Source organism: Ochlerotatus camptorhynchus, unplaced genomic scaffold (assembly GCF_037179485.1).
Source record: "Ochlerotatus camptorhynchus isolate MF236.1 unplaced genomic scaffold, CSIRO-AGI_Acam_v1.1 ptg000102l, whole genome shotgun sequence".
Taxonomy (NCBI): domain Eukaryota; kingdom Metazoa; phylum Arthropoda; class Insecta; order Diptera; family Culicidae; genus Ochlerotatus; species Ochlerotatus camptorhynchus.
Window position 1 is genome coordinate 629,742 of NW_027040592.1, and position 27,920 is coordinate 657,661.

Genomic DNA, 27,920 nt, shown 5'->3' on the forward strand with positions numbered 1-27,920 from the left:
CGAAACCGAACTTTTTGTCAGTGCGAACCTCAACCTGAGTTAGGTTTTAAAAACAAACGATCAAACTGACGTTTGTCAGAAAACAAGCAGACCCGATCTTGATACCCGATCCAGGTTGGAACTGAATAATAAACAAATTCGCTATTAGATACATTGGTCAGCTTTTCCAATACAGAATCATTTTACAATTACTTATAACTACTATTTACAACTACAATTAACCTGTAACTACTATATACACCTAACCTACTATATACAAATTGCTTAGCAAAGCATGTTCTGATGTAATGCATTTCTGCATAAACCTAGTCTTAATGTCATCAATTTTGAAATCTAATTTTGGAATGTTCGCCTCTTGGTGGAGGTCTGAAATTCTTGTGTCAAAGGGACGATCAAGGATCATCCTAAGCACTCTGTTCTGAGCAACCTTCGGCGGACCACTCAACCCTTGTGCCATCCATGATTACAGTTCAAGAGGGAGCCGGTTTTAGTTTGGGAGATTGCCGATGGAGGAACATTATTGTTTGGGTTTTGGAAGCATTGATTTTGATTTTCCACGTGGTGGCATAATCAGTAAAGGTGTCAAGGCATCGTTGGAGCTTGTTCGTAATTTCACGAGGCATCCTACCCTTGACGGCTATCGCGGTGTCATCTGCGAACAGGAAGAACACGCAACCGTCTCCTAGAGGAGGGATGTCCGACGTGTGAATGCTGTAAAGCAGTAGTTCCAGCAGACTCCCTTGCGGAACACCTGCTGGGATCGGAAATTGTCCCGAAAGGGAACTATTCAACGACACCCTGAACGACCTTTGCTGGAGGTAGTTACGGGTGATTTTCACAAGTTATAGTGGAAAGTTGGAGTTACAAAGCTTGTATACAAGCCCATTGTGCCAGACATTATCAAACGCTTTCTCAACGTCTAACAATGCCATGGCTGTAGACTTGGATACAGCCTTGTTACTTCGGATGTTATTCATCACCCGTACTAGCTGATGATTTGTGGAGTGCCCCTTCCGAACTTGAACTGTTCCGGTAGGAGAATGTTGTGTTCCTCGACAAACTTGAGCAAACGATTGAGAATAAGTTTCTCGAACAATTTGCTCAGCGCTGAAAGGAGGCTGATTGGTCTGTAGCTTGAAGCTAGCGTTGGGTCCTTCCCGGGTTTGCGGATAGGTATGATTTTCGCTGTCTTCCAGATACTTGGAAAGTAGTGCAGTTCCAAGCATCTGTTGAAGACAGCAGCCAGCAGAGAGTGAACCTTCATGCTGAGATTTTTCAATACTAGGTTGAATATTCCGTCAAACCCGGAGGCCTTCATGTTTTTGGTGCATTTCAGCGTTGAGCAAATCTGTTCCACTGTGATTCTATCCTCCGGAGGGATGGCACAAGGGGAGGAATCAAGGTTGAGTACGCATTGCTCAACCTGAACTTCGAGCGGACTTTGGATAGTTGAGCCAAGCAAATGCGATTTAGCAATATGATTACCAATCGCATTTGCTTTCTCTTGTGGGGTAATAAGCCAATTGTCATCATTTCCGACTCTGAGAGGAGGAATGGGTTTGGGATGAGTTTTCAGCACCTTGGCTACCTTCCAGAATGGACGGGAGCGGTCATCCAGATTCGAGACAACACGCCCGAAACTTTCATTTCGGAGAGAGTCCATTCTGGAAGCAATCTGCCTGTTCAGATCGGCCATTTCATGTTTTTTGCTCAGATCTCCAGTCCTCTGAAACTAGCGTCTACGCACATTTCTCAAGCGAATCAGTAATTGGGTGTGGGAATCAATGGCATCAAACTTACCCCTCACAGGAACTTGTCGAACACACGTCTCGTCAGCCACGGATATGGCCTGGTGGAGCCCTTCCAGTGCCCGGTCGATGTCCTCTACGGTGTCAAGTGGCGGATTTTCATCGATGTTTCTGTCGACCACATGCCCAAACTGCATCCAGTTGACATGATGGTAGTCTTTGTGCAGGCTTTGAGCAGGTGCCACGAGGGTGCCGACTTCAGCCACCACCGGTTGGTGGTCGGAACTAAAATCGTTGATCGCCATCGGTTTGGATAGTCCAATGTTCGATAGAAAAAAGTCCAACGTGGAAGGGTTTCCCGCCGGAGAGATGAATGTCGGTTCATCAGGGAATTTCACTGTATACAGCCCATGCTGCGAGTGGTCGAAGAGCAGACGTCCGTTCTGATTCCGCTGATAGTTCCGCCATGCTTCGTGGCGGGCATTTAAATCACCCCCAATGACGAATCGTGAGCTCGTGCGAGTGATGGTGGTCAGATCATGCTTGAATTGGATGCCTAATCCATTACTGGCAGCACACTGACGAGGGCAGTATACGGCGACGAACCGGACGTTTCCGGTTGGTGATTCCACCTCGACACTAAGGGCCTCGATGATTCCTTTCTTGATGATGATCGCAACACCACCCCCCCTGGAGTCAATACGATCAAGCCGGATAATGTGGTGATCAGGCAACCAAAAGCTGTCACCGGATTTAAGATGGGTCTCTGTTAGGAGACCCACGTCGATACTATGCTTGCGGAGGAAGTCAGCAAGCTCGAGTCTTTTTGCTCTTACAGAGCATGCGTTCCATGTGACGACAGTTATCGGTTTAGACACCATACTGAATAATAAACTTACCGAGCACTTGGATCTGTTCGGGCTTGCTGCGGCACTGGCGAAGAGCGCTGGTCATGTCGACGAAAATCTTCATCAGCTCATCCGCAGAGAAGAGATCGGGATTGGCGTTTTGTGCTGGTGGTTGTCTCCAGAATCCAGGGGGGGATGGAGAGCTTTGTCCAGCTGAGGCACCAGACGTTTCTTGGCGGGGGCCGGATTGCACCCGTGGATTTGCTTGACCGTGTTGCGTAGCAGGAAGAGGCGGGAAATCCTCCAGTCTGAATGCCGGCGTATTTTCCTTCTTTCGTCCTGGTTGATTTCTTGTGGACGCCTGCTTTCGGATCCGTTTGAAATCTTCGCGTTTGGGGCACTGTTTGTCGGACCCTTGATGAGCGCCATTACAGTTGGCGCATTTGGCCGCTTCCGACTCGTCGACAACACACTCGGAGGAGATATGGTTTTGGGCGCATTTTCCACAGCGCGGCTTGACGAAGCAGTTTCGGGTGCCGTGCCCGAAATTCAGGCAACGTTGACACTGGGTGACGTCGTGACGGCCGCCACGGTATGGCTCCCATCGGACAATGATGGAATTGATGGAGCGGATAGCCTTCAACGCATTGAGCGTCACCGTTCCCTTCTGGAAATGCACCAGGAAAAGACAATCTGGATACCTTTTGACGTTCTCGTCCCTCCTTGTCATCCGGAAGACGGCAGTTGGGGCCAGCTTGTAGCGGTTCTTGATTTCCGCTTCAATCAGCTTCGGGTCAAAATTCGGTAGACCCCTGATGACGACCTTGAATGGTTTCTCGCCGGGAATGTCGTGGGTGAAAAATTCCACCTTGGTAGTCCTCAGGTGGGAGATGACCAAGTCATACTCCGCTTTCGTACGGAGCACCACCATGGTGCCGACTCGGCCCCACTAGAATTCGGCTTTGACGCCCAGCGACGCCAGATCCACGATGAGCTCGAGGTAGCTTCACTCTTGCCGCGCACCTTTCAGCAGCATTTTCTATTTCGGCAGCGTCACCGAAATCTTCGTTTGTCGCAGAGGCATCCTCGCGACCAATTGTGCCATCGGACTGACCCCGATTCTTCTTCCTCTTCTTGCTGCGTTTTTCCGTCACAGCTGGTTGGATATTCCCATCCATGGGGAGAACAGCAAACCTGTTGGATGTAGGTACACCCGAACTTCCTTCACCGGGGTTCTTGTCCTTCACCGGGCTTCGCGAGCGATGCTTCCCCATATCGGGGCACGCACAAACACAAAAAACACCGCGAAAGAGAGAGAGCGCGAACACTTCACCACGAACTTTTCGAACAACTCGTCAGAGTGAGCAAGAGCTGAACTATACTGCTTGACGATCAATGGTTCTCCTCTTCGTCCTAACTGCCAAGCAACCTGGTGAACTAGTGATTGCTTACTCTTCTAACGCTCTCTTCTAACGCTGCTCGCTGCCGACCTCTCAGTTCTTAAACAAAAGCTCACCTTTCTCTCTCTCCTTTCTATCTGCCAACGTATGCACTGTTAAAAATAAAGACGAGGAAATTTTCTGGTTTATACCATATCAACAGATGTGATGCCAGGACAGTGGTGCAATACGACATATCAGGCATAACATTTGATAACGGCACAAAAGCATTTGTAAACAAACTTTCTAAGGCCCTTCATCAGATAGAGGCAACTATCACCTTTCCGAAAGTGGTATCCAACCTATACCGGTTGCGGATTCATGAACGTTCAATGAAATTTTGCGGTGAACATCATGAGCGGTGCCAGCATACTTGGCATCGTCGGATTGGCCATCGAGATCCTGATGTGCTGCGGTGAATCGAAGCAAATGAGCTGGTGAGTGGTTTCATTTTACACGATTGTGGGGCTCAAATCGTCTGCGAGTGTTGAGTGAAGGGCAAGCTTGCGCGAAAGCCTTTTCTACCTGTGACCCTGGAGTTGATTCACACGGATCTGTGTGACCCAATTGAATCCACTACACCATCGGGAAATCGCTATCTGATGACGCTCATTGACGACTTCAGCCGGTACACAACGGTGTATCTTCTGAAGAATAAATCAGAGGCCTCAGGAAAGATTCAGCAGTATGTTCGGTGGGTGGAGAGTTGTTTCGGGCGTAAGCCACTCGTGATTCGATCCGATGGCGGAGGCGAGTACGTGAACCGTAATCTGCGGGATTTTTATGAAGCTGAGGACATAAAAACGCAGTGCATTACACCGTATTCTCTGCAACAAAATGGCGTCGCCGAACGCAAGAACCGATCGATACGAGGCTGTCTTGGCGGCAGCTTACCTGCAAAACCGGCTGCCATCCAGGGTTGTAGTGAAGACACCGTTCGAACTGTGGACAGGACGCAAGCCAAGTTTTGAACATCTTTGGGTATTTGGATGTGTTGCTAACGTGCACATACCTAATGCAAAACGATCTAAGTTAGATGAGAAGTCCATTAAGCTAACTTTCGTTGGCTATTTTGAAGACCATAAGGGATATCTTTTTCTAGATTCGGTTACTAATCGTGTGGCCATAAGTAGAGATGCTTTTTTTTTTTTTCTTTATTAGAGAGATTTTTAGCCTAAGGCTAGTTCATCTCTTTTAAAAATTACAAAAAAGAATTGGGACCTCAAAAGGAGGATCCCAATCTTGGCAAGTGGGCATTTAGTTTAATTATATAAAATATTGTAAAAACACTACCAAAAGGGCCAACGAATTCAAAAGCACAAACAGAAAACACTCAAATGTTGTAAAAAAGATTCGCCTCCTTCAGGAAGGCGATGAGGGCGTCTGCTGCCGGGGACTCGTCGCCAAGCAGACTTCGTATGCTGGTTCTCTCCAGACCGAAGGCAACCCGAAGGTCCTCGAGCTCCATACAGTTGATGAGGATGTGTTCTACGGAGGCTGGCGCTCCGCAGGTTTCGCAGGTTCTCCGGAACGGTGTTCCTCCGAAATTATGGGAGGCCCTGCTATGCCCGGTGCGCAGCCTGGACACCACTTGCTGCTCCTTGAGGCTCGGTCGATCCTTCCAGGGATCGGTGGTCGCCTTGATTTTTCGTAGTTGGTGAGTTCGATTGTTCCTCCACTCGTTGTCCCACGCTCTCCGAACCGTCCGCTTGATCCATTTCTTGATGTCCTGGAACGGAACATTGTCAGAGAACCTGGGTCCGATGGGGCCTGAGCCGGCGAGGTGGTCGGCGATCACGTTCCCCTGGATGCCACAGTGCCCGGGTACCCACATGTATACGGTGTTGGGCGGCGCATGCGTTACCGTCCCTTGTATCCACGGATGCTTTGGTGCTTCATCGGTTAGGGCCATTATTGCGCTTTGTGAGTCGGTAACGATGAGGATCGGCCGATTGGCCGGAAGGGTGGTTGCGTGAAAGACGGCCGCTGCCTCAGCGGAAAACACCGAGCACTGGGCCGGAAGTGAATTGCTGACGACCAAACTATCTCCTGAAACCCCCATTCCCACTCCGCTGCTGGAGAGCGAGCCATCGGTGTACCTGATTTCGTGATCTTGATAGTGCGCCCCGAGAGTTTCGACGACTGTCCGGCGCAAAGCCAGTGAGTTGTCTCCTGCCCTGAAGCGGTCCTTGATTCGGCTGTCGATTCTGATCTGATGTGATTGCCAACTTTTGTCTCCGTGCCAGTGATGGACCCTGGCCACTGGAGGGAGATCTACGTCGGCGACCGTACGGAGGAGTCGGTTCGCCTCGTCGAGGAGAAAGATCCTGCTGTTTCCCGACGTTTTAGCGAGGAAGGCAGCGGCTTTGGTAGCGGTAGCTGCGGTGTAGACGAGCCGAAAAGGCAGAATACCGGCTTCAACGCACGCGGCGTCGGCCGGGGTGGAGGGCAGGAGACCGGAGACTGTTCTTACGTATCCGTTGTAGACCGGTTCCAAGATTTGGATGGCTTTCTCGGCGGCAAGGCACGTTAGTTCTACGCCGTACAATAGGCGACTGTCGATGATGGCTCGGGCTACTCGGAAGCGGATTTCACGGTTGTTGGATCGGTGAGGGCGGGAGATGGTCTTCATCAGGTTGGATCGACTACGACAGTCCTTCTTCACCTGTTGGAAGTGCGGCTCGAGGGATAGGTTCCGATCGAAGAGCACTCCCAGGACCCTTATTGTGTTTTTGGTCGGTATCGCTTGCTGTTTGATCATGATGGGCAGTCCGTTGTTCCGATGCCGGGTGGTGCATATATGGCAGCGCACGCTCTTGCCGGCGGAAAGCTGGAACCCAACGGAGTCAGCCCATCTGACCACCGAGGAGACTGCCGCTTGCGCCCTTAATTTCGTCCTCTGCAGGGTGGGGCCCACCGTTACAATGAGGACGTCATCCGCGTAGACGAAAATATATATGTTCTTGGGTAGCTTGTCGAAGACCCCGTTCATGGCCACCAGGAAGAGGGTGCCCGCGATCACTGAACCCTGTGGTACTCCGGTTTCTTCGCTGAACCTTCTGGATTGGACGTTTCCGACCGACACCCGAAAAGATCGGTCGGTCAGAAAGTTTCGGACGAAGTGTAGGATGCGTCCTTTTAGTCCCCATTCGGCTAACTTCTTCATTGCTGCTGGTGTCCACGTTCTGTTGAATGCTTTGGAGATGTCCAGCGAGACGATCTCCGTATGATGGCCTTGGTCCTGTGCCTTCTTCAGGACTTCTCCAAGAGTGGCGAAGTAGGTGGAGGTACCGTACCCTTGCCTGAAGGCGTGCTGTCGATGGTCAAGCAGTCCCTTAGACTCCAGGTATTGCTTGAGCCTTCTGTTGACCATCCGTAGAGATGCGAGGTTCATTGAGCTTGGTAATGGATCGGAACAAATGGGTGAACGGAAATCCGAGGTTGTGTCAGAGGAGTTGGATGATTCCGTTGTTATCCCGATCAAACCGCTGACGCTGTAGACAATGATGATTCTTCGGATGAATTCTAAGGTTGGAGTTCTGCGGATGATACGTCAAGGTTTCAGTGATGAAGGTGATCGCCGAGAGGAGGAGTAAACATTGCAGCATAATCAAAGAAGAACTAGAGGTGTTCTACCACACCGGTATGACAATTTTGTTGTGGGTATCACTGAGTTTTCTCAACGGATTACCGGAAGGCGTTGGAGATTCCGAAAAGGAAGGAAGCTATGGATTTGGAAATCGGATCACATAACATGAAACCTGGGGCATCTACCGGAAGGAAGAAAAGTTATTGGGTCACGGTGGGTGTTCACGCCAAAGCATAACGAAAGTGGCGAAGTCGTGAAGCATTAGGCTAGACTGGTTGCGCAGGGCTTCAATCAATGTTACGGTGTCGATTACGTCGATGTGTTCGCTCCGGTAATGCGGCAGGAAACTCTACGGGCGCTTCTGGCAGTAGCAGGAAAGAAACGGATTGTACTGCGACACATGGATGTTAGAACGGCGTACCTAGACGCTACCACCGAAGAGGAGATCTACATGCGACAGCTCCCCGGATATGAAGCCACCGGTAGTGAGAACATGGTGTGCCGACTCAGGAGGAGCATCTATGGCCTCATCTATGGCTGGAATCAATGTGAAACAGATTCCTGTTTGTATGTTCGACGTGATGGTTCAAAGACGGTATATCTTCTTGTATACGTCGACGACACTTCGGAAGGAGTTCAATGTTACAAACCTTGGAAAGGTGAAGCATTTTCTTGATCATGAGGTGCGATGCAATGGAAGATTCTACAGTCTACGTTTGACAAGTTACATCGATGCCTTGATCGAGAAGTTTGGTCTCAACGACTGCAACCCTTCTAAATCACCGATGGATCCCAGCTACGTCAAGTCGGATAACAACAGCAAGCCGTTTGAAGATGTTACTCGGTACCGCAGCTTAGTAGGTGCCCTCCTTTACGTGGCGATAAATGCTAGACCAGATGTGGCAGTCAGTGTATCTCTTCTTGGAAGAAAAGTGAGTAATCCTTCAGAAATAGATTGGAAAGCGGCGAAGCGGGTAGTCAGATACCTAAAGCGAACAGACCTTAAGCTAGAATTTGGACCTAGAAAACGATGGATACTCGAAGGCTACTCCGATGCAGACTGGGCAGGCGACCAAGCTTCTTCGGAGCTGGACCGATTACATGAGTGAGCCACAAACAATCCTATGTAAGTTTGTCTTCTATGCAAGCGGAATATGTGGCATTAAGCGAGGCGTTTCAGGAGCTAATCTGGCTGCGTCGATTGATGGAGGATCTTGGGCAAGTTCAGCAGCGTACAACAGTCTACGAGGACAATCAAAGCTGCTTGAGTCTCAACAAGGCGGAATGAACAAGCAAGATATCCAAACACATTGATACAAAGCAGCACTTCATGGAGGATTTGGCAGATTAGGGTGTTGTGAAATTGGAGTTCTGTCCATCAGAGATGATGATAGCTGATGCACTAACAAAACCGTTGGGTGAGACCGATGTTGGTGCATACTGGACTCATCGGATGACTTTCTGCGGTGATCATTGAAGAGGAGTGTGAATATCATTGACCACCTATCTACACACACCTTGGTAATTTATCCAGGATGAATAATGCTGGTTGTTCAGGAGAAGGTTTTACGTCCTGCAGGAAGTGTTCAAACCACAATGAAGAGGTGTTGGAGTTGCTCCATCCGCTGGGATGGTACAGAAACAGAGTTTTCTGGATCACCAACTTTGAGGTTATCGTTCACTCTAGCTCGCGGAAACACAAAAGCAGGAGGTACAAAGTTGCCTGAGCCGGACATAGTCAAAATTACTGTCGTGTTTGTACCTCTCTAACCTGATGAAATTCCGGCAACCTGAAGCAGACCTCTTTTGGCAAACCCTTTCCAGGAATTATTTTGAACCTTAAGAAAAGTTAAACTTTAGTACCACGTGCACAGAAGCAATCACAGTTACCGTATTGTACTGAAACCTGTTGCTTCAAAAGTCCCAATTTGGCCCGGGGAATAATTGAATTCAATGTAAATCCTTCGAAGGAGCTGATAGAATGAGTTTACAGCCTCCTTTTTGAATCCTTTAGTCCGAGCCAGGGATGTGTTTTTCGCTTTCCGCAGAGTGAGCTCCGGATGTCTTGCTGTCAATCTGCTCCAGCTAATCCTTGTTCCCGTTTGAACGGGTGCTAGATTTTCAGTTTTTCTGCCGCCCTGATATCCTTGTGTGTTAATCCAAATGCGGAATTCGCCAACCGGATGATGTGTTTCGCTAGATCTCCTTCATGTTTTGTAGTGAAAACAGTATTGAAGTTGTCCATCGGGCAAAGCTCCAGTCGACCAATTTCTGCTTGCTTATCCAAATATCGAAGCAAGGTTCTCTTAGCCATTGCAGCTAATTACTCATTGGAGTATCCCGATTATTATATTTGTTTATATTCAACGCAACTGGAAATTGACAACAGAACAAAAATATTCGTGAAATTGCAGCAGTCACTCGTAAATACCTAGAACGTTTGTAAACATACTTTATCAAACTGCTTCCAAGCTATTACTGTAATAAATACATCATTCGCAGTAAGTATTCACTCTGATTTGCATCTCCAGCACCCAGTACTCAAGCGACCAATTTTACCTCATTACTGATTATTGATGCTAACATGCTAAGTACAAAAAATTACATCACCCTTCTACGAGAAAAATGGCGCACATATTCGCTTCCCCTACGGTTGATTCTCAGCAAGCCGTGAGGAAAAGCCTTCCGTCTCGCACGTTCCCTCACCGCTGCCTACTTGATTGGTTTCAGCGGCGCCGCAGCCGCCCTTTAACAAAGCTCACCACTGCTGAAATCAAACGAGCATTATCGACACATAGAAAAAGGTGCGCTCGCAACTCAGTCGTAGTTACCTTCTGCCGGGAGAGCAGCACCATCAAGGTGTGAAAAGTGTGATTCATTTCTGTTTCCGTCCGTCAGTATTGAGATGGCTACATGATTTTTACACCAACACACTTGCTACAAAGATAAGGCAAGTTCGTTCGGTTCTGAACTGCGTGCCATGTCATTAGTGCATTACCAATCGGATCTTAGTTTGGATTGATAGCTCTCCATGTGAAATTGGCGGTGCGCGAACGAACTAACAATGTAACGATCAAGTGCCTTATCAGTGAAATTTTTAACTACCTTAGTGCCTTCTGTCCATTTCGTCATATCGGTCCTATCGCGGTAAGCACATGGGCATGATTAGGAAAATGAAACGAAATCGACTGGTGCTGTACGTGACGTTGGGGTTACTTTGTCTGCTGGTGGCAGGCAGTTTCTTAATTCACACTCAGTGCCTCAAACCATCCATCAGTTACTACTCGATCCTGGAAGATCACATTCGTCAACGCCAAACGGAAGATCGTTCCAAATACGTCCTACTGTATACCAACTTTTTCGATGTGAAGAACTGGAAACTAACGGCGGAAACCGTCGGACCGGATTACTTCCAGTCGATCCATTGTCCGGAAAAAGATTGCGTCCTGACCAATAACCGGGAACTACTACCGGCCATAACCGACTACGATGCACTGGTATTCCACATAGCCGAACCATGGGCGTACTCATTGTTTGAAAAGGTGCCCAAGCTGCGATCCCCTCGGCAAATCTACGTGGCGGCAAACATGGAATCCCCTGCACATACCAAGCATCTGTTGGCCGGGGATCACGACTTCTTCAACTGGACCATGACGTACCGGTTGGATTCGGAGGTCGTTTGGAACTACAACAACTTTGTCGATGTGGAAACGGGGCTGGTGGTAGGTCCCAGCGACCGGCCTCAGTGGCGGACGGACTTTGATGAGTACTACAACGAAACGTTGCTGGAGATGGCGATGGAGAAGAGCAAAATGGGGGTGCAATTTGTGTCACACTGTGGGACCATTTCCAAACGGGACGATCTGGTGCGTGAAATTCAACGGCTGATGGAGGTGGATGTCTACGGGAAGTGTGGAACCTTGACGTGAGTGTTTGAACGAAGTCAGCGATTGATCGCTCTTTTGGGACTTTTTCATTACTTTTTATTTATAGAATGCTTACGTTAAATCCAATTGAATTTTAGTTAACCTATCTTAAAATTGATATGCTAAGTGCTATTACGTCCCTATGAAAATTCAAAATTTCCGCACCGCAGAGCCACACTCTGTGTTTTCACTGAGGGTGAGGGTGCTCTTGAGAGCGTTCTCGAGTGCACTTTCAGTGAAAACAGAGATTCATATTGATGAGGAAATTAATAGCATTAAACTAGGTAAATGATGGCTTCTGCAATACCTCATTTTATTATCGTCAGGGGGTAAACAACGTAATTGAGAGCTCAATTTTGGCATGTGGATACATTGTGTTTCAGAGTATCTATTGGCCATATTTGAGTTCTCTAGGACTTTGTTTGCCCTCCTGACGATAATAGGTTAAGGTATTGCCGAAGCCGACATTTCCCCTATCTATTTGACGATGGCTTATCTTAAAATTCAACTGGATTTACGTTATATACTATATACTAAAAGGAATGAAAAAGTCCAAAAAGAGCGATCCATCACTGGAACGAAGTAACTATTTTTGTTTGTTTTGTGATTGTCGAGGTTATTCTCTATCACCTTGGATACGAGCAATTTGTTGAGTGGCAGTCATTCTTCGATCTCGGCTTCGATGCACTCGATGACAAGGCACCATTTTTCCAATCATCTCGTTTCCGAAGCACCAATAAGATTTGTCAAACCAAGCGTAGCTATTCAAACTGACGTATCTGCTTTTGAAAACAAGCACTTCAATCGACGATTTGTCTTAGCTGCTAACTCACCTACGCAAACAAACACCATCATCAGGTAGGGGAATTGTTCCCCTACTAGCTAAAGTCCTCTCTCTAAGTAAAAGTATGGACGTCTGTGGAAAGTTGTTCCAATCCAACCGTCAAAATGCACTGCTTTGCTCGATTGGAACAGTTTTGTGGTGACAGTCGTCCATACTTTTACTAGAGGGCTTTACTACTAGATGGGTGTTGTTAGTTTCTGTGAGTGAGCTATAGCAGTTGCCCCAAATCGTCGATTGAAGTGATTGTTGACAAAATCAGATATGTCGATTTGAATAGTTACGCTTGAAATAGTTTAAATATGTTGATTCAATACAACGCATAATTCCATACTCCCAAATAGATCACATAATGAATATGTAATTCATGCAAAACAGCCAAAGCACAAATCGATTAAACCAACTCAACTTTACTCGATTTGAATACGGGAAAGTCCCGAGGATAGTCCATAATGCAACCGTGGGGCAAAATGGCACCGCGTGTTTTTTTATATAGCCTTCCCATTCTCAATTCGTGGACTTGACGAGCAGTATTGCTAGTGCGGTACGTAATTTAGCATAAAACGTTCATTTTTAGAAAACAACGCCCACCTATCCTGTCAAACTTTCATCAGTGCAGATGCACTAGAATTCATCGCTGCACTCCGTCAATGCGAAAAACCGCGTGGGGCCATTTTACTCCAGGGGTTCATTATTGACTGTTTTCCCCTGCACTTTGATTTCTCCACTGATTCTCACATGTGGAAAGGGAGCAAGTTTATCTATTATTGATTCACCTGCGGCAGGTCGGGTAATCACTACAATTTTACTAATGCATGGCATTGGTTTTACTCTGAAAGCAGTCAAAGTTTTTTTTTTTATTTATTCATTCATGATAAAGATCAACTGCAAGGGACTCACTCTGAACTTTGTAGAGCGCACCATTTTGTCATTTCAGAGAAATAAAGGAAGGCAACTTTTTTTTTGACGTAGGACTACGTCTTTGATTTCTATATGGGGGTAACTTTGTGAAAACCGAAAATGGAACATGTAACAAATTAAGAAAGATTTTGAACGTTGGTAGCTCAGCTGCCCCTGTTCCAATTTCAATAATTTTATCACCAATCGATCAGAAATATGGCTACGCATCGATAACAATGCTTGCGAATGTTGATTTTCAACAAGAAACTATTGAAAAACTGGTAAATGTCCAGCATTGTCCAAATACGTGGAATTAACTAACAAATCCACCAATTACCTACATGCATATGCTGCTTCCCCAGCACAGTCGTCAGAGAGTAGTAAGTAGACGAAACAAGTCGAAGTGGCATTCGCCTCCGATCCTCGGGCGCGTGCGAATAGGGAGGATGGAATTGTGTAATATTTTGCACACTCATAGCCATATTCAGAACCAAACGCAAATTCTTCGAGATAACTACCATCCATCGTCTGGCTCGCCGTGGCGGTGAATGACGTATGTCCGGTCTGATTTACGAGGTGTGCTGAAGGTGTTCCTGAAAAATGAGATCCGTGATGCTGTCACCTACACTAAACACGCCAAGCGTAAGCGGCCATGGATTTCATCTACGTTTTGAAGTGACAGAGACGCACTCTGTTTTGTTTCGGAGGTTAAATCATCACCAACTTTGGCAACAAAACGGCTTTTTTCAGGGCCACCAAGCTTATTATAGTAAAGGGTAGGAATAGAATTCAATCTGCCTGTTTGTCCATATTCAGAGCCAACGACCACACAAAATGCTCATGTAATCAAACTGGAAGCAGGGGTACACATTATTTTGATCAACCTTGATCAACTTTGAATCGCCCCGGCCGGATATTTTCGATGGAATAAGCAACAATCTAGCATCTAATTCGACGAAGACGGCAGGAAATATTTGTGAAGCCGAGTTATTTACGAAAGAGAGTGTCGATGAAGAAAATCGATCAATGTAGATAGGACCTATTGAAAAGTGACGCGAGATTTGTTTTCCGTACTGAGCTCCAATGCTACCGACACCAGGGAGGCAGCTTCCACCCCTGGACCCTACCAATCGACCCATCAACTCAACCAGGGACCAACGGCTTTACTTCCCGAAGGAAGGCGTGATCAGAGATGTTATGCCTTAGAACATGCCGGTGGCGCCGACTGAGATTGGACCCAGGCCTGCTGGGGTGAGAGGTAATCACGCTAACCACCGGCGCCGATATCTTTCAAGGTGATATCACGGCGAATGAGAACGACCCAAATTTGAGTTTAGTTATCTCAGAAATAAGAAATAAAGTGCAGGAACTCAGCGATGAGTAAATTTGCCTCATGTTTTCCCAGGTTTTTCCAGGATTTTCGTATCTGTGTCACTTGATAAGTTATAAATGTAAACCACACAAATTCAGGAAATATAGATCATTTAAAGTAAAAAAAAAAGGCATTAGCTCATTTTCGCTTCGGACGGCGTGGTGAACAGCAATAGCAGCAGTAGGAAGGTGGTGGCTAGTCCACTCCTTCACACTTAACAAGCAACAATTGACTGGTCGTGGCAAATGAGGAAAAGGTCTGGTAAAGAAGGCGCCAAGCGTCATCGCAAAGTTCTTCGAGATAACCGCCATCGGTCGTCTGGCTCGCCATGGTGGTGATCTACGAGGTGTGCTGAAGGTGTTCCTGGAAAATGAGGTCCGTGATGCTGTCACCTACACTAAACACGCCAAGCGTAAGTGGCCATGGATGTCCTCTTCAATAAAACGGCCCTTTTCAGGGTCATCAAGCTTACATCAGTAAAGAGTTGGAATAGAATTTATCTGTGCTTGTTTGTCCATAATCAGAACCACAAGCCCCCAACGACCACACAAAATCCTCTCCAGAGTTGTAATCTTGTAGCCAAACTTGGAAGCAGGGGTGCAAGTGATTTTGATTGATTCTCTTAATCAACTTTCTCTTTGAAAAAAATTACTACAAATTTGGTACGCCTACAATTCAAAAACGGAAAGAGTTGAGATAATAGATAATTAATCAATTAAAAGAACTAAATGCTCTTCACATAGCGGTCCTACGTCAAGCTTCCGTTCGTGCCCCTAGGCACAGACCCTTCTACTTTTAATCTAGATTATTTTTCGTCGGTCTCTGTACCGTATGTAGTGCCAATTACCGACACCGGTGAAGCAGCGAGCAGCGAGCAAAAAAATTAATTTTTGAATCGAACTTCTCCGGTTTGTATGAAAATACGCTTAATTGGTTGTTATGGAAAATGATTCATTTTTTTTCGATAATTCTGCCATTTTAGATCTTGTAAAATTTTCAAAATGGCGTCCAAGACTTAAGGATCTTGGATACCGTTTTAGCTTTTTAAAAACTAAACTACTTAACACACACTTTTATTTACTTACAAATTAAACCTGCTTCACAAACTGCTGGATAAAGAAAAAGAGCGAGCCACGTTGCGTGCCGCTCAAGCTGAACATTGCATTAGGTCCTAAGTAACATTGATCGATTCTCTTCGTCGACTTTCTCTTTCATTAATAACTTGAACACATACCCATTTCTTGTTGTAATTGTCGTATTAGATGCTAGATATAAGCTTCTTTTATCAATCTGTGTGCTGAAAATACCTGGGAATGGCTGTGGGGATACAAAGAGAAGGTCGACGAATAGAATCTCTCAATGTTACTTGGGACCTAATGCAATGTTCAGCTTGAATTCTGCTTACCTAGCGCATTCCGGACCCTATCACCTGACTGGTGTGCCGCGTGGCGTTATGCACCTCATCGGTTTCCTAACGTAAAAATGTTCCAAAAGATTGTAGCGCGGACTTCCGTTTTATAATATAAAGCGTTTTTTTTTTTTTTTTGTGTTGATGTTTTTTTTTACCCCCAATGCAGAGGGCGCTAGGCGAGCTCGAGAGGACACGTCAGCCAAACCGTTTGTTTAAATCAGAATAAGGATTTTTCACAACGTAAAGTAAAGCAATTTTCATTGAACTTCATGCCAATTTCCATCGGTAATTGGGTTGTTTAACTTCGAAATGGGGGCGACCCCGGCGTAGTGGTTAACATCCATACCTCTCACGCCAAAGTCACGAGTTCAAATCTCACCCCTGGACAAGTCACGAATGACCCAAGAGTGTTAAAGTGACTATAACGAAAAAAAAAAAAAAAAAAAAAAAAAAAAAAAAAAAAAAAATAACTTCGAAAAAATATACTAATTTTTACACATCATTTGATCGTTGACAGCTCGCTCCCATACAAAGTCCCACCAAGGAGCGCTAAGATGGTGATTTTTGCTAATGTAATCGTTCTTATTTAAAATAGTTTCAATGTACCAAAATTGATGAAATTTAGGATTTCTGCTCCATTTTTAATGTATTTATGCCAATACCCCTAAACAACCAAATTGTCTTATGTTACGATTTTCCACAGATCTGAACTTATTTGTACCGTAAAACGGGGTAACATTGACAGTTTTTTTTAAGTATATTCTAAATATTGTTTACATCAATGATTGTTTTTAAAATTTTATATTTTTAAAACAAGTACTGAGGATCCAAGAGTTAATTCGTTAGTAATATGTTTAACGGAAATTAAAGCATTTACAATATTTTTTTTAGTTTTGTGACCGAACTTCAGTATTTTGATTTGAGGTTACTTTGATAATGCTCGATGAATGTAGAAAAATGGGTAAAACTCAAACAACTTAGTTCTTTAAATATGGAACTTTGAATGATTATATAATAAGAAAACCTCATAAGCCATAAGAACACAACATTGAATTTTTTATGGCTCTACTAGAAATATATTTCATAAGTGATGGTTTGAGTGCTTTTTCAAACGGGCGAAAAACACGAAAATTGTTTTTTAATATGCTTGTAAAATATTTTACATACTATATAAAAACTGTATACGAGTACCTGAGTACCTGATGGGCGACGACTCGTTGAATTCAAATCTGCGCCGAACGAAGTAACCGTCTCCATTGGTCTCGGTCCTGTTAATGCTGGGTAATGCGCAATACAGATCCCATTGAGATCACTAGCCTCTTCCCAGCAACTCCTATCCCTACCTCCCCGTGGTACCACCCGGAACTGTGAGAAACCTTAGGGAAGATCGGGTAACCAACCCCGGTGGGAACTTTGGTCATAGGCTGACAGGGAAGGAGGGTTTGCTTCGGCAAGCCTGAGCGTCTGTTCTGTTCTCACAACAGCGTCTGTTCCCCATGTTAGGGGCGGCTGATCTACGTCCGAGTGCCGGAAAGTTGTCAGGCCCTGCGAGCCAGCCGTAAAAAAAGCATTGCAACGGAAAATCAGCAACAGAGGAATACGAACCGAGACCAACGGCAACGACCCCAGCGACGAAATAGGACTTGCGATTGCAAACTCGGCACGTGGAACTGTCGATCTCTCAATTTCATCGGGAGCACCCGAATACTCGCAAATCTACTGAGGGACCGCGGACTCGGCATCGTAGCGCTGCAGGAGGTTTGTTGGACAGGATCCATGGTGCGAACGTTTAGAGGTAATCCATCTACCAGAGTTGCGGCAAAACACGCGAGCTGGGCACAGCTTTCATCGTGATGGGCGAAATGCAGAAGCGCGCGATCGGTTGGTGGCCGATCGACGAAAGAATGTGCAGGTTAAGGATCAAGGGCCGATTCTACCATTTTAGCATAATCAACGTGCACAGCCCTCACTCCGGAAGCGCTGATAATGCGAGGACGCATTTTACGCGCAGCTCGACCGCGAGTACGATCGCTGCCCAAGCCCCGACGTCAAGATCATCATAGGAGACCTAAACGCTCAGGTAGGCCAGGAGGAGGAATTCGGACCGACGATTGCTAAGTTCAGCGCCCACCAGCTGACGAACGGGAACGATTTCGCCGCCTCCAAGAACATGGCCATACGTAGCACCTTTTTCCAACACAGCCTCCCTTATCGTTACACCTGGAGATCGCCACAGCAGACGGAGTCGCAAATCGACCACGTTCTGATTGATGGATGGCACTTCTCCGACATAATCGACGTCAGGACCTATCGTGGCGCTAACATCGACTCTGACCACTACCTGGTGATGGTCAAACTGTGCCCAAAACATTCCGTCATCAACAATGTACGGTACCGACGCCCGCCACGGTACAACCTAGAGCGACTGAAGCAACCGGATGTCGCCTTAGCATACGCGCAGAATCTCGAGGCAGCGTTGCCAGAGGAGGGCGAGCTCGATGTACCCCCTCTAGAGGACTGCTGGAGTACAGTAAAAGCAGCCAACTCCGACGCAGCCGAGAGCACCATCGGGTACGTGGAAAGAAGTCGACGGAATGAATGGTTCGACGAGGAGTGCAGAGCGATTTTGGAGGAGAAGAACGCAGTGCGGGCGGTAATGCTGCGGCATAGAACCCGACAGAACGTGAAACGGTATAAACAGAAGCGGAAACAGCAGACCCGCATCTTTCGGGAGAAAAAACACCGCCTGGAAGAAGCGGAGTGCGAGGAAATGGAACTGCTGTGCCGTTCCCAAGAAACACGGAAGTTCTACCGGCTTCGTGCCGCGAGCCGAAATGTGCAAGGATAAGGACGGGAGTCTCTTGACGGACGGACGTGAGGTGATTGAAAGGTGGAAGCAGCACTTCGATGCGCACCTGAATGGCGAGGAGAACGTAGGCACGGGAGACCAGCGCAATGGAGGAAACGACTACGTCCGTGCAGCAGAGGACAGAACTGACCCAACTCCCACGCTGAGGGAAGTTAAGGACTCCATTCAGCAGCTCAAAAACAACAAAGCAGCTGGTAAGGATGGTATCGCAGCCGAACTCATCAAGATGGGCCCAGAAAAGTTAGCCACCTGCCTGCACCAGATGATAGTCAGGATCTGGGAAACAGAACAGCTACCGGAAGGAGGGGGTAATCTGCCCCATTCACAAGAAAGGCGACCATTTGGAATGTGAGAACTTCAGAGCGATCACCATTTTGAATGCCGCCTACAAAGTGCTATCCCAGATCATCTTCCGTCGTCTATCACCTAAAATGACCGAGTTCGTGGGAAGTTATCAAGCCGACTTCATTGAAATCCTGCAGAAATGCCGTGAATACCAGGTCCCAACGCATCATTTGTTCATCGACTTTAATGCAGCATACGACAGTATCGACCGCACAGAGCTATGGAAAATCATGGACGAGAACGGCTTTCCTGGGAAGCTGATCAGACTGATCAAAGCAACGATGGACGGTGTGCAAAACTGGGTAAGGGTTTCGGGTGAACTATCCAGTTCATTCGAATCTCGCCGGGGACTGCGACAAGGTGACGGAATCTCATGCCTACTCTTCAACATCGCTCTAGAAGGTGTAATGCGACGAGCCGGGCTCAACAGCCGAACGATTTTCACGAAATCCGGTCAATTTGTGTGCTTTGCGGACGACATAGACATTATCGCAAGAACATTTGGAACGGTGGCAGAACTATACACCCGCCTGAAACACGAAGCAGCAAAGGTCGGACTGGTGGTGAGTGCGTCAGAAACAAAGTACATGCTAGTAGGCGGAACCGAACATGACAGGATTCGTCTAGGAAGTAATGTCACGATAGACGGGGATACTTTCGAGGTAGTGGAGGAATTCGTTTACCTTGGATCCTTAATGACGGCTGACAACAATGTGAGTCGTGAAATACGAAGGCGCATCATCAGTGGCGTGCCTACTACGGGCTCCAGAAGAAACTACGGTCAAAAAAGATTCACCCCCGCACCAAATGTACCATGTACAGAACGCTAATAAGACCGGTGGTCCTCTATGGACACGAGACATTGACTATGCTCGAGGAGGAACTGCAAGCACTCGGAGTTTTCGAGCGACGTGTGCTAAGGACGATGTTCGGCGGTGTGCAGGAGAACGGTGAGTGGCGGCGAAGAATGAACCACGAGCTCGCTGCACTCTACGGCGAACCCAGCATCCAGAAGGTGGCCAAAGCCGGAAGGATGCGGTGGGCAGGGCATGTTGCAAGAATGCCAGACAACAACCCTACAAATTTGGTGTTCGCTACTGATCCGGTTGGCACAAGAAGGCGTGGAGCGTAGAGAGCACGATGGGCGGACCAGGTAGAGCGCGATCTAGCGAGCATTGGGCATGACCGAGGATGGAGAGCGGCAGCCGCAAACCGAGTATTGTGGCGTACTATTGTTGATTATGTCTTATCTTAAATGTGATGTTGTACAAATCAATGTATGTTTTTTTTTTTTTATCTTTATTAAGGAGACTTTCAGCCGTTGGCTGGCTCGTCTCCGAAATGTATGTATGTATGTATGGTCTCGGTCCTGAGCCAATCGCTTCCAGTCGCCGTGGGCGTTCAAGGACCTAATGTCCTCCTCAACTGCACAAAGCCAACGCGTGCGTGGCCTACCCCGAAGCCGACGTCCTCTTCCGGCGGGTTCCCTGCTGAATATTGACTTCGCTTGACGCTCTTCCGACATTCGTGCCACATGCCCAGCCCACTGTAGTCTGCCGTGTTTTATAAGCTTCACAATATCCATGCCGTTATATACTTGGTACAACTCGTGATTCATGCGACGCCGCCAGATGCCATTTTCCAGTTTACCGCCGAGTATTGTTCGCAGCACTTTACGCTCGAAGACACCGAAAGCTCTCCGATCGGCCTCTTTCAATGCCCACGATTCGTGGTCATAAAGGGCTACCGGCAGAATCAACATCTTGTACAGCGCGAATTTCGTTTTCGTACGCAAGCTGCGGGACTTCAGCTGGCTACGCAACCCGTAGAAAGCCCTGTTCGCGGCTGCAATACGCCTTTTCACCTCGCGGGTAACATCATTATCGCACGTCACTAAAGTACCAAGATAAACAAATTCGTCCACAACTTCAAATTTTTCGCCATCTAGCACCACTTCACTACCAACACCACTATTGCTCCCACGCTTTGTACCGGCGACCATGTACTTCATTTTGGTAGAATTTATCGTGAGACCAATCCTCGCTGTCTCCCTCTTAAAGGCGCGAACGCCTCTTCCACTGCTCTACGGTCGATTCCGATGATGTCGATGTCGTCCGCAAAACCAAGGAGCATGTGCGACTTTGTGATGATGGTACTGTTCCTCTGCACGCCAACTCTCCTAATCGCTCCTTCGAGGGCGATGTTGAATAGCAAGTTCGCAAAACTATATACGATATGAACGGAAACACCCTAAGCTACAATATGGATCCAATATTTCCAATTTGGAAAAAGGGCAGCGAGTAAATTTAATCTGTATACACACCAAGTTGTTTTTACAGTTGTCGGTAAACATTTTACTGACTTTCAAACAGCTGAACATTCGGTAATCATTTCGGTAAAAGTTTGGTTTACTGAACGATCAGTAAACTTGCAATGTATACTCAACTGTCAAAAAATACCGACTAGCTCATCATTCAATACCGAAGTTCGGTAAAATTTACAAAATAATCGGTAAAAATAGAAAGGCCGTCATCTGCCAAAAATTACAGTTCTTTCGATAGTTTTTACTGAAAAGCAGTGAAATATAGGGAATCGTTCCGTTCAAATCATGCACAATATAAATTGTTGTATATATCTTTTATTAAATGTAATTCGTCAATCTGTTTATCCAACGAGTCAGCGATCGCAAGCCATTTTATTTGAGTGCTAAAAAATGAAAACATTTAGATAATATAAATAGTACTTACTGAAAAGATCCCTTACTTCTGCATCCGGTCGTTAGCACATCTAATCTCATCGGACACATCTTCCATTTCAATGGTTTACAAGTTTTTTTTTTCTGCTAATATTTTTGCACGATTTTTTTAAAATTTAATTACACCGCTTAACATGCGAAATTGATGAAGATTTGACAGGCGTGATTTTAACTGAAGCGTTCAGTAATAATTACTGAACTCGTGTATTGTTTACATTTTTCGTCAGTATTTATAAATTGTTCACTGGAAATCGGTAAAACTTTTACTGAACAGTTTAGATTAAATGACATTTCATGGCTTACAAACTACATCGGTAAAATAGATGCAAATTTTCAGTAATATTTTCATGGGAATTACCGAAAACTTGTAGATATTTGACAGACAGAAGAAAATTAAAGCAAGTTTACAGATCACTCAGTAGAAATTAAATTTTACAGATCAAAACCGTAACAAAATTACCGAACATCAAAATTAGAATTTGGTGTGTATTATACTATCAAAGTTACCCGCATTATCAAAGATACCACGTTTTACCAACAATCAATACGAAACTAACGATTTTAAATTGGCTCACTACTTGACTAGCCTATTGGTCCCAAGCAAACGATTAACGTATCCCATTTTAGTCGAAATTCTAGTACTACGCAATGTTTGTTTTGATTCGCTATGAAAGTTTGACAGGTAAAATGAGGGGTTATTAGTTTTTCCTATGTTTCGAGGGGTGAATCGATTAGCTTGGGACCGAAGAGAGTACCAGTAAAGCCCTACAGTAAAAGTATGGACGTCTGTCAAAAGTTGTTCCAATCGAACCGTCAAAATGCACCGCTTTGCTCGATTGGAACAGCTTTTTTTTCAGTTTTGTGGTGACAGTCGTCCATACTTTTACTGTAGGGCTTTAAGTACCAGAGCTGAGCCAAAAAGTTGAGCACGTTATTTCGGGACCTTCTAGTCTTATGGTGGTAAGCTCCAACCGGTATTATCCTCGGATTAAATCCCGATCAAGAATGTCCGGCTGGTTTGATGTCGACATCAGAGTTAATCAACATAATTCTGAGCAAACATTTTTCAGATCATACAAACAGGGACGGTATTAAAAGTTAATCCGAGTTGGAGCTTACCGCCATTAGAGTTACCTCTATGGTTATAGTTAAAGCCCTACAGTAAAAGTATGGACGACTGTCACCACAAAACTGAAAAAAGCTGTTCCAATCGAGCAAAGCGGTGCATTTTGACGGTTCGATTGGAACAACTTTTGACAGACGTCCATACTTTTACTGTAGGGCTTTAGTTATAGTACGTTCATATATAACCGTAACAATATGCCATTTTAACATTCGGGATTTACTTTAATTCAATGTTTTTAAACGATTATTAAAACTCAGTCATATCTTCCTATTTCATTGAGAGTGAGCTTAAATTTGTTTACAGTGGCACGTCATGCATTAAACTACCACCATTTCAAATTTCCCTCCCGTTCCAGATGTCCCCGCGGATCTCCCCGTTGTGCCCAGATGCTGACTAGCGATTATCGGTTCTACTTTGCTTTTGAGAATTCCCTCTGTCGCGACTACATCACCGAGAAGGTGTACAACGTCATGGACACCAGTTTCATCGTTCCGGTCGTTTTCGGCGGAGCAGACTATTCCAAGTTCCTGCCGCCCTATTCGTACATCGATGCGCAACAGTTTGCCAGCGTGCCGGAGCTGGTCGATTACCTGATGTACCTAGCGCAGAACCCCAAGGAGTATGTTAAGTATTTTTGGTGGAAGGATCACTACCGGATCACCGGTAGTCAACCGTTTTGCGATCTGTGTCGCAAGTTGCACGCCATTGGAACGCGGGAAAGGGTGCAGTACTACACGGATATCGATGCGTGGTGGTTCGATGGGGCCTGTCAAGCCGAAGCGAAAATAAAGTTTTGAAATCGGAGTATCAAAGCACTTTGTATATTTTCAGATGTGTGTATAAAATAGCATTTAAGTAACTTATTGATCTTGGAATGGATCTTTCTTGATGTACTTGTCCAGTTGGCCGTTACTTTCCGGGTCCACCTGGGACAGTTGGGTGAAGCCTTCCTCGTCGACGAAGCAAATTTCGTGACCATCCGGATCGGCTAGGATGATGACTCGAACCGTGGCCTTTCCCGGAGTGTCCAACGAAATCAGTTGCGTCAAAATGGTACCATTGCTGGCTTTGATGACTTCATCAATCTTCGGTTGAACATCAAACGGAACGGCAAAAGCAATTCTTCCATAAGCTTTGGCACGATCCAGCGGTTCTTCGATTTTGCTCAATTCAAGAACGAATCCGTTGTCCTTGTAGGTCAGCTGAGCCGATTTGTCGCTCTTGGCGAGCTGCTTCATTTCCAAGGTTTTATGCCAGTACTTGACCGATCGTTCCAGATCGGTGATGTTCAGGGTGACTTTCCTCACTGGATCCTCGGTCGGTTTGTGCTTCTCGTTGATGACGAAGAACTTGTATCCATCGGGGGACACCAGAACGAAGCGATCATTTTCTTTGACCATGGGATAGCTGCTCTTGGTGGCTCGTTCGACTACTTCCGCTGATTTGATGGTAATTCCACCGAAATCGTTCCCCATGGTGTACTCCTTGACGCCGTAGTTGTAGGTGAGCTCGATCACGAAGTGAGTCGATTCCGGACCGTAGCCGACCATAGTCTTGCTCCATCGATTGTCGTAGGGACTGCAAATTACAAAATAGGAGATTAATGCGCTGGATTGAAGTGCCGATTCCCCCCGAACATCGACTAGGTGCGAATCGTTTTCCGAGCCCACGTGCTTAATTTCAAACGATCTCATTGGCTTATCCCGGCGACAAAAAAAAGTTCAGGTCGGCAGAAGATGTTTTTAGCTTTTACCTGAATCGACGATCTTGATGAGAAATGTATATGGGTCGTTTTATTCACAAAAGAGGGCTGCTTTCAATGAGATGTAAACAGAGAATTTTTTGTTCCTACGCTGTTTAAATGATGACGGAGTTGGACGTTAAATTCCGTCAACCATTTAAACAGCGAGAGAACGAAAGAGACGACGAATTCACATTGCCATCATTGGTCTGCTTTATCATAGCATGAAAAGAACCTCTTCGTTTAAAAAACAACTTCCTCGTGCCTCGTGTTATAATTATTATCAACAAGATAAATTACTCCAAGAATAAGATAGGCTTATAACATGTTATAATTTTGTAGTCTGAACATAGCATTACACCTGCGACAAACACGAGTTTACTAACGTTGTACTCCTACAATCTAGTATTAGAACTACAATCATGTAATATCATGGAATTCTGATAATTTTAAGACTGCATTGATTATAATAATTCCAATATTGTTGTTTGAATTAATGCTCATTGCTGAATAATGTCAGCATAATAAAGGTCATCATAGGGTTGATGCATGTATTATGTCACGCTCTAGGGGGTGGGGGGTGGGGGGTGGGTCTAAGGTTTTGTGACAAGCAATGCATTAGGTATAGGAAAAACGTCACGATAGGGGGGGAGGGTTAATTTCTCCTCGATTTAGCGTGACATAATTAATGCATGGGCCAATAGATCTAGAATCAGTAGTGAACATTTCTATCAACAATTTAAAAAAACGCGCACTGGACAGGTATGGAATAATGCACCAGATTTGCTAAAGTATCAACAGGAGAACAGCTCGCTTATGAAAACGGCATGCTATGTTGATCAATAAGCATTTTAAATGCCTTTTTTTGTTACCCCGTCTTACCCGTTGCAAGCAGCGTCGCATCCTTGGGTGAATTCCTCGTGACGAAGCACCTGAAGTGTAGAAAAAGGTAATTAATGGAAATGTGTAGCAATAGTTTTCATTTGCGCTATGATTGTCTGTACGGAATGCCGCAAACAGGTGGATGACCTTGAAAATGCGCTTCTCAGAGCAGAACACACCACATAACTACTTATCGCCGGTTAGAAACGATTAGTCATCTCAGAAAATTACAGCACTTGATGCAATCAATTGAAACAAACTCCTCCCCTTCTCACCTGCATTCCGAGGATGTCCCGGAAGAAGTGGGCATTCTTGGCACGGTTTCCGATTTTGAAGACGTAGTGCAGTGCTCGGGCGGAGATCATTTTCACCACTTTGTGGAACTTACTTCACTTTATAAAACCGGGAGAAGATTCAGGAAAAGAGATTCTAATAGAAGGAAACGAGAGTGTGATACAAATAGTTGTTAAAGTGATGGATGATTGTTCGGTCGGTTGATTAATTACCGTTTCTTATCAAAGCTCTGGAGGGCTCAGATAACAGTAAAGATGCAATCACATACAGTTACAAAACAAAAATAAGAACGTTTGCAACTTTCCTATTGGAATGCCGGTGAACGACTGAGGACTTTTGTGAATCAGTGTGTTTTCAAAAATCTTTATCGTTAGGCCACAGTATAGTCTCGACAAACAATTGAAAAAGGCCTATCAGCTTTTGTAAACTAAACTTTTTTTCCCACCAAGTTTCAATCGCTGAAAAACAGCAAAAAATTGCTGATTTTTGACTTGCCAAAAGATCCTCGGAAAGATTCCATCAATATAATTCTGCTGAAACTTCCAATAAGCTATTTACGTGACGTCTTGATGACAGTTCCTGGCGGGCCACTCGAACGCGCTCGAGGCATTGTTATTGTTTACGTCTGAAGTTTTTGTTTTGATTTTGGTCGTGGTATGTCAACAAATCGGCCCACTGGTAAACGTCATAATAGGTAAACATAAAAAAAGAGCTGACTGGAAACGTTTCGTAAAATGCCTTATAAAGGGAGAGAAAACTAACTTAGTATAAAAATGCTTTATGCAGTCAAATGTATAAAGTGTGAATATTCAAATGATGCATAAAGGGAATTTATTCCATGAATAGTATTTTTATGTGCTGGTCAGGGATATTTCCAATGCTATTAATTTTAAACATAATAATAATGTTACATGAGCAAATTAATTGTCAATTATTATTTATCACAATAAATCATATAACATAAACTGGATTAATTAATAATGATATCCAGAAAACTCGAACGACTGAGTTATTCGATAAAAAAGTGCAATAGTGGGTATCCAAAATGTTGTCTGTGTGGTTCTCATGGGCATTGTTAGAGATGTGGCAACTTGGATCAGCTGCAATCCGGTGATTTCTCGTGTTGGTTGTTTACATTAGATTGATATTGACAGGACAGCCGAGTCTCGTAGCAAAATCTAAACTGCACATCCATCAACGGAGCAAACAATCTCTTAGCCTATGGCGATTTCAAAACTGTAGTCTCACGCTTCCGAAACTGTCCCAACGGTCTGATATCGATATGCGCCAGTTCCGTTCAAATTCGGAGAATCTTTATAGGTAGCCTCCTAAAGGTCCAACATGCGGAAGAAATTGACCGTGATGCTGCAAACCGAATGACGCTAACGGGGGATCGGATTCAGCTTCATATTTTTTTGGCGTTATAACCGGCCTGGAAAGAGAGGATGTTTGGATCTAGTTTAGAGTTGACGAAACTGTTCAAATTCACCTTACCAGCAGTTCTTCACCGTTTCAAACCCGGTCATCTTCTGACGTTCCGCCGTTAGGCATGGAATTGTGATCAACTTGTTTCATGTTTTCGATTTGGCACTATCCGAGTACGTCGTTCGGTACCGCTGTGTATTGTATTGTACATATTTGAATTTCCAAACTGCATCAGAACCTTGATCTTTTTGTGGACATTCCCTTGGCGGCTGATAAGGTTCGGTTGCACGCAACAGGCATCACATTGTCGTCGTAGTAAATCCGGATTCGGGTGGATACATTGGATCGACATACAGCAGAACGGAACCATGGTGCCACGAAGGTCGTAAGCTTGTAAACATAGTGCAAT

General features: G+C 45.4%; 3 protein-coding genes across 3 annotated transcripts; 1 reads left to right on the forward strand and 2 right to left on the reverse strand.

Moving 5' to 3' along the window:
* Positions 1-5,368: 5,368 nt before the first annotated feature.
* Positions 5,369-7,429, reverse strand: LOC135699055 (uncharacterized). Its single transcript, XM_065219230.1, has 2 exons — positions 6,367-7,429; positions 5,369-6,309 (listed from the first exon to the last, which is right to left on the reverse strand). The coding sequence occupies exons 1-2, from the start codon at positions 7,427-7,429 to the stop codon at positions 5,369-5,371; spliced, it is 2,004 nt and encodes a 667-aa protein (XP_065075302.1).
* A 3,279-nt stretch (positions 7,430-10,708) lies between these two features.
* FucTC (alpha-(1,3)-fucosyltransferase C) lies at positions 10,709-23,973 on the forward strand. Its single transcript, XM_065219328.1, has 2 exons — positions 10,709-11,549; positions 23,525-23,973. The coding sequence occupies exons 1-2, from the start codon at positions 10,780-10,782 to the stop codon at positions 23,964-23,966; spliced, it is 1,212 nt and encodes a 403-aa protein (XP_065075400.1). The 5' UTR covers positions 10,709-10,779; the 3' UTR covers positions 23,967-23,973.
* Positions 23,974-23,977: 4 nt separating this feature from the next.
* On the reverse strand, positions 23,978-26,400 carry LOC135699129 (glyoxalase domain-containing protein 4). Its single transcript, XM_065219347.1, has 4 exons — positions 26,299-26,400; positions 26,068-26,221; positions 25,793-25,842; positions 23,978-24,747 (listed from the first exon to the last, which is right to left on the reverse strand). Exons 2-4 carry the CDS (start codon positions 26,155-26,157, stop codon positions 24,030-24,032), a joined length of 858 nt encoding a protein of 285 aa, XP_065075419.1. The 5' UTR covers positions 26,158-26,221; positions 26,299-26,400; the 3' UTR covers positions 23,978-24,029.
* Positions 26,401-27,920: the final 1,520 nt, after the last annotated feature.

Bases quoted from the DNA above. Each gene is read 5' to 3' on its own strand.
- LOC135699055 (XM_065219230.1), bottom strand. From the start codon at position 7,429: ATGAACCTCGCATCTCTACGGATGGTCAACAGAAGGCTCAAGCAATAC. The intron at 6,310-6,366 runs GCAGGATCTTTC...TCGCCGACGTAG, and splicing joins CGCTAAAACGTCGGGAAACA to ATCTCCCTCCAGTGGCCAGG.
- FucTC (XM_065219328.1), top strand. From the start codon at position 10,780: ATGGGCATGATTAGGAAAATGAAACGAAATCGACTGGTGCTGTACGTG. The intron at 11,550-23,524 runs GTGAGTGTTTGA...CTCCCGTTCCAG, and splicing joins GGGAAGTGTGGAACCTTGAC to ATGTCCCCGCGGATCTCCCC.
- LOC135699129 (XM_065219347.1), bottom strand. From the start codon at position 26,157: ATGATCTCCGCCCGAGCACTGCACTACGTCTTCAAAATCGGAAACCGT. The intron at 25,843-26,067 runs GTGAGAAGGGGA...TCTACACTTCAG, and splicing joins GGGACATCCTCGGAATGCAG to GTGCTTCGTCACGAGGAATT. The intron at 24,748-25,792 runs GTAAGACGGGGT...TGTAATTTGCAG, and splicing joins TGCGACGCTGCTTGCAACGG to TCCCTACGACAATCGATGGA.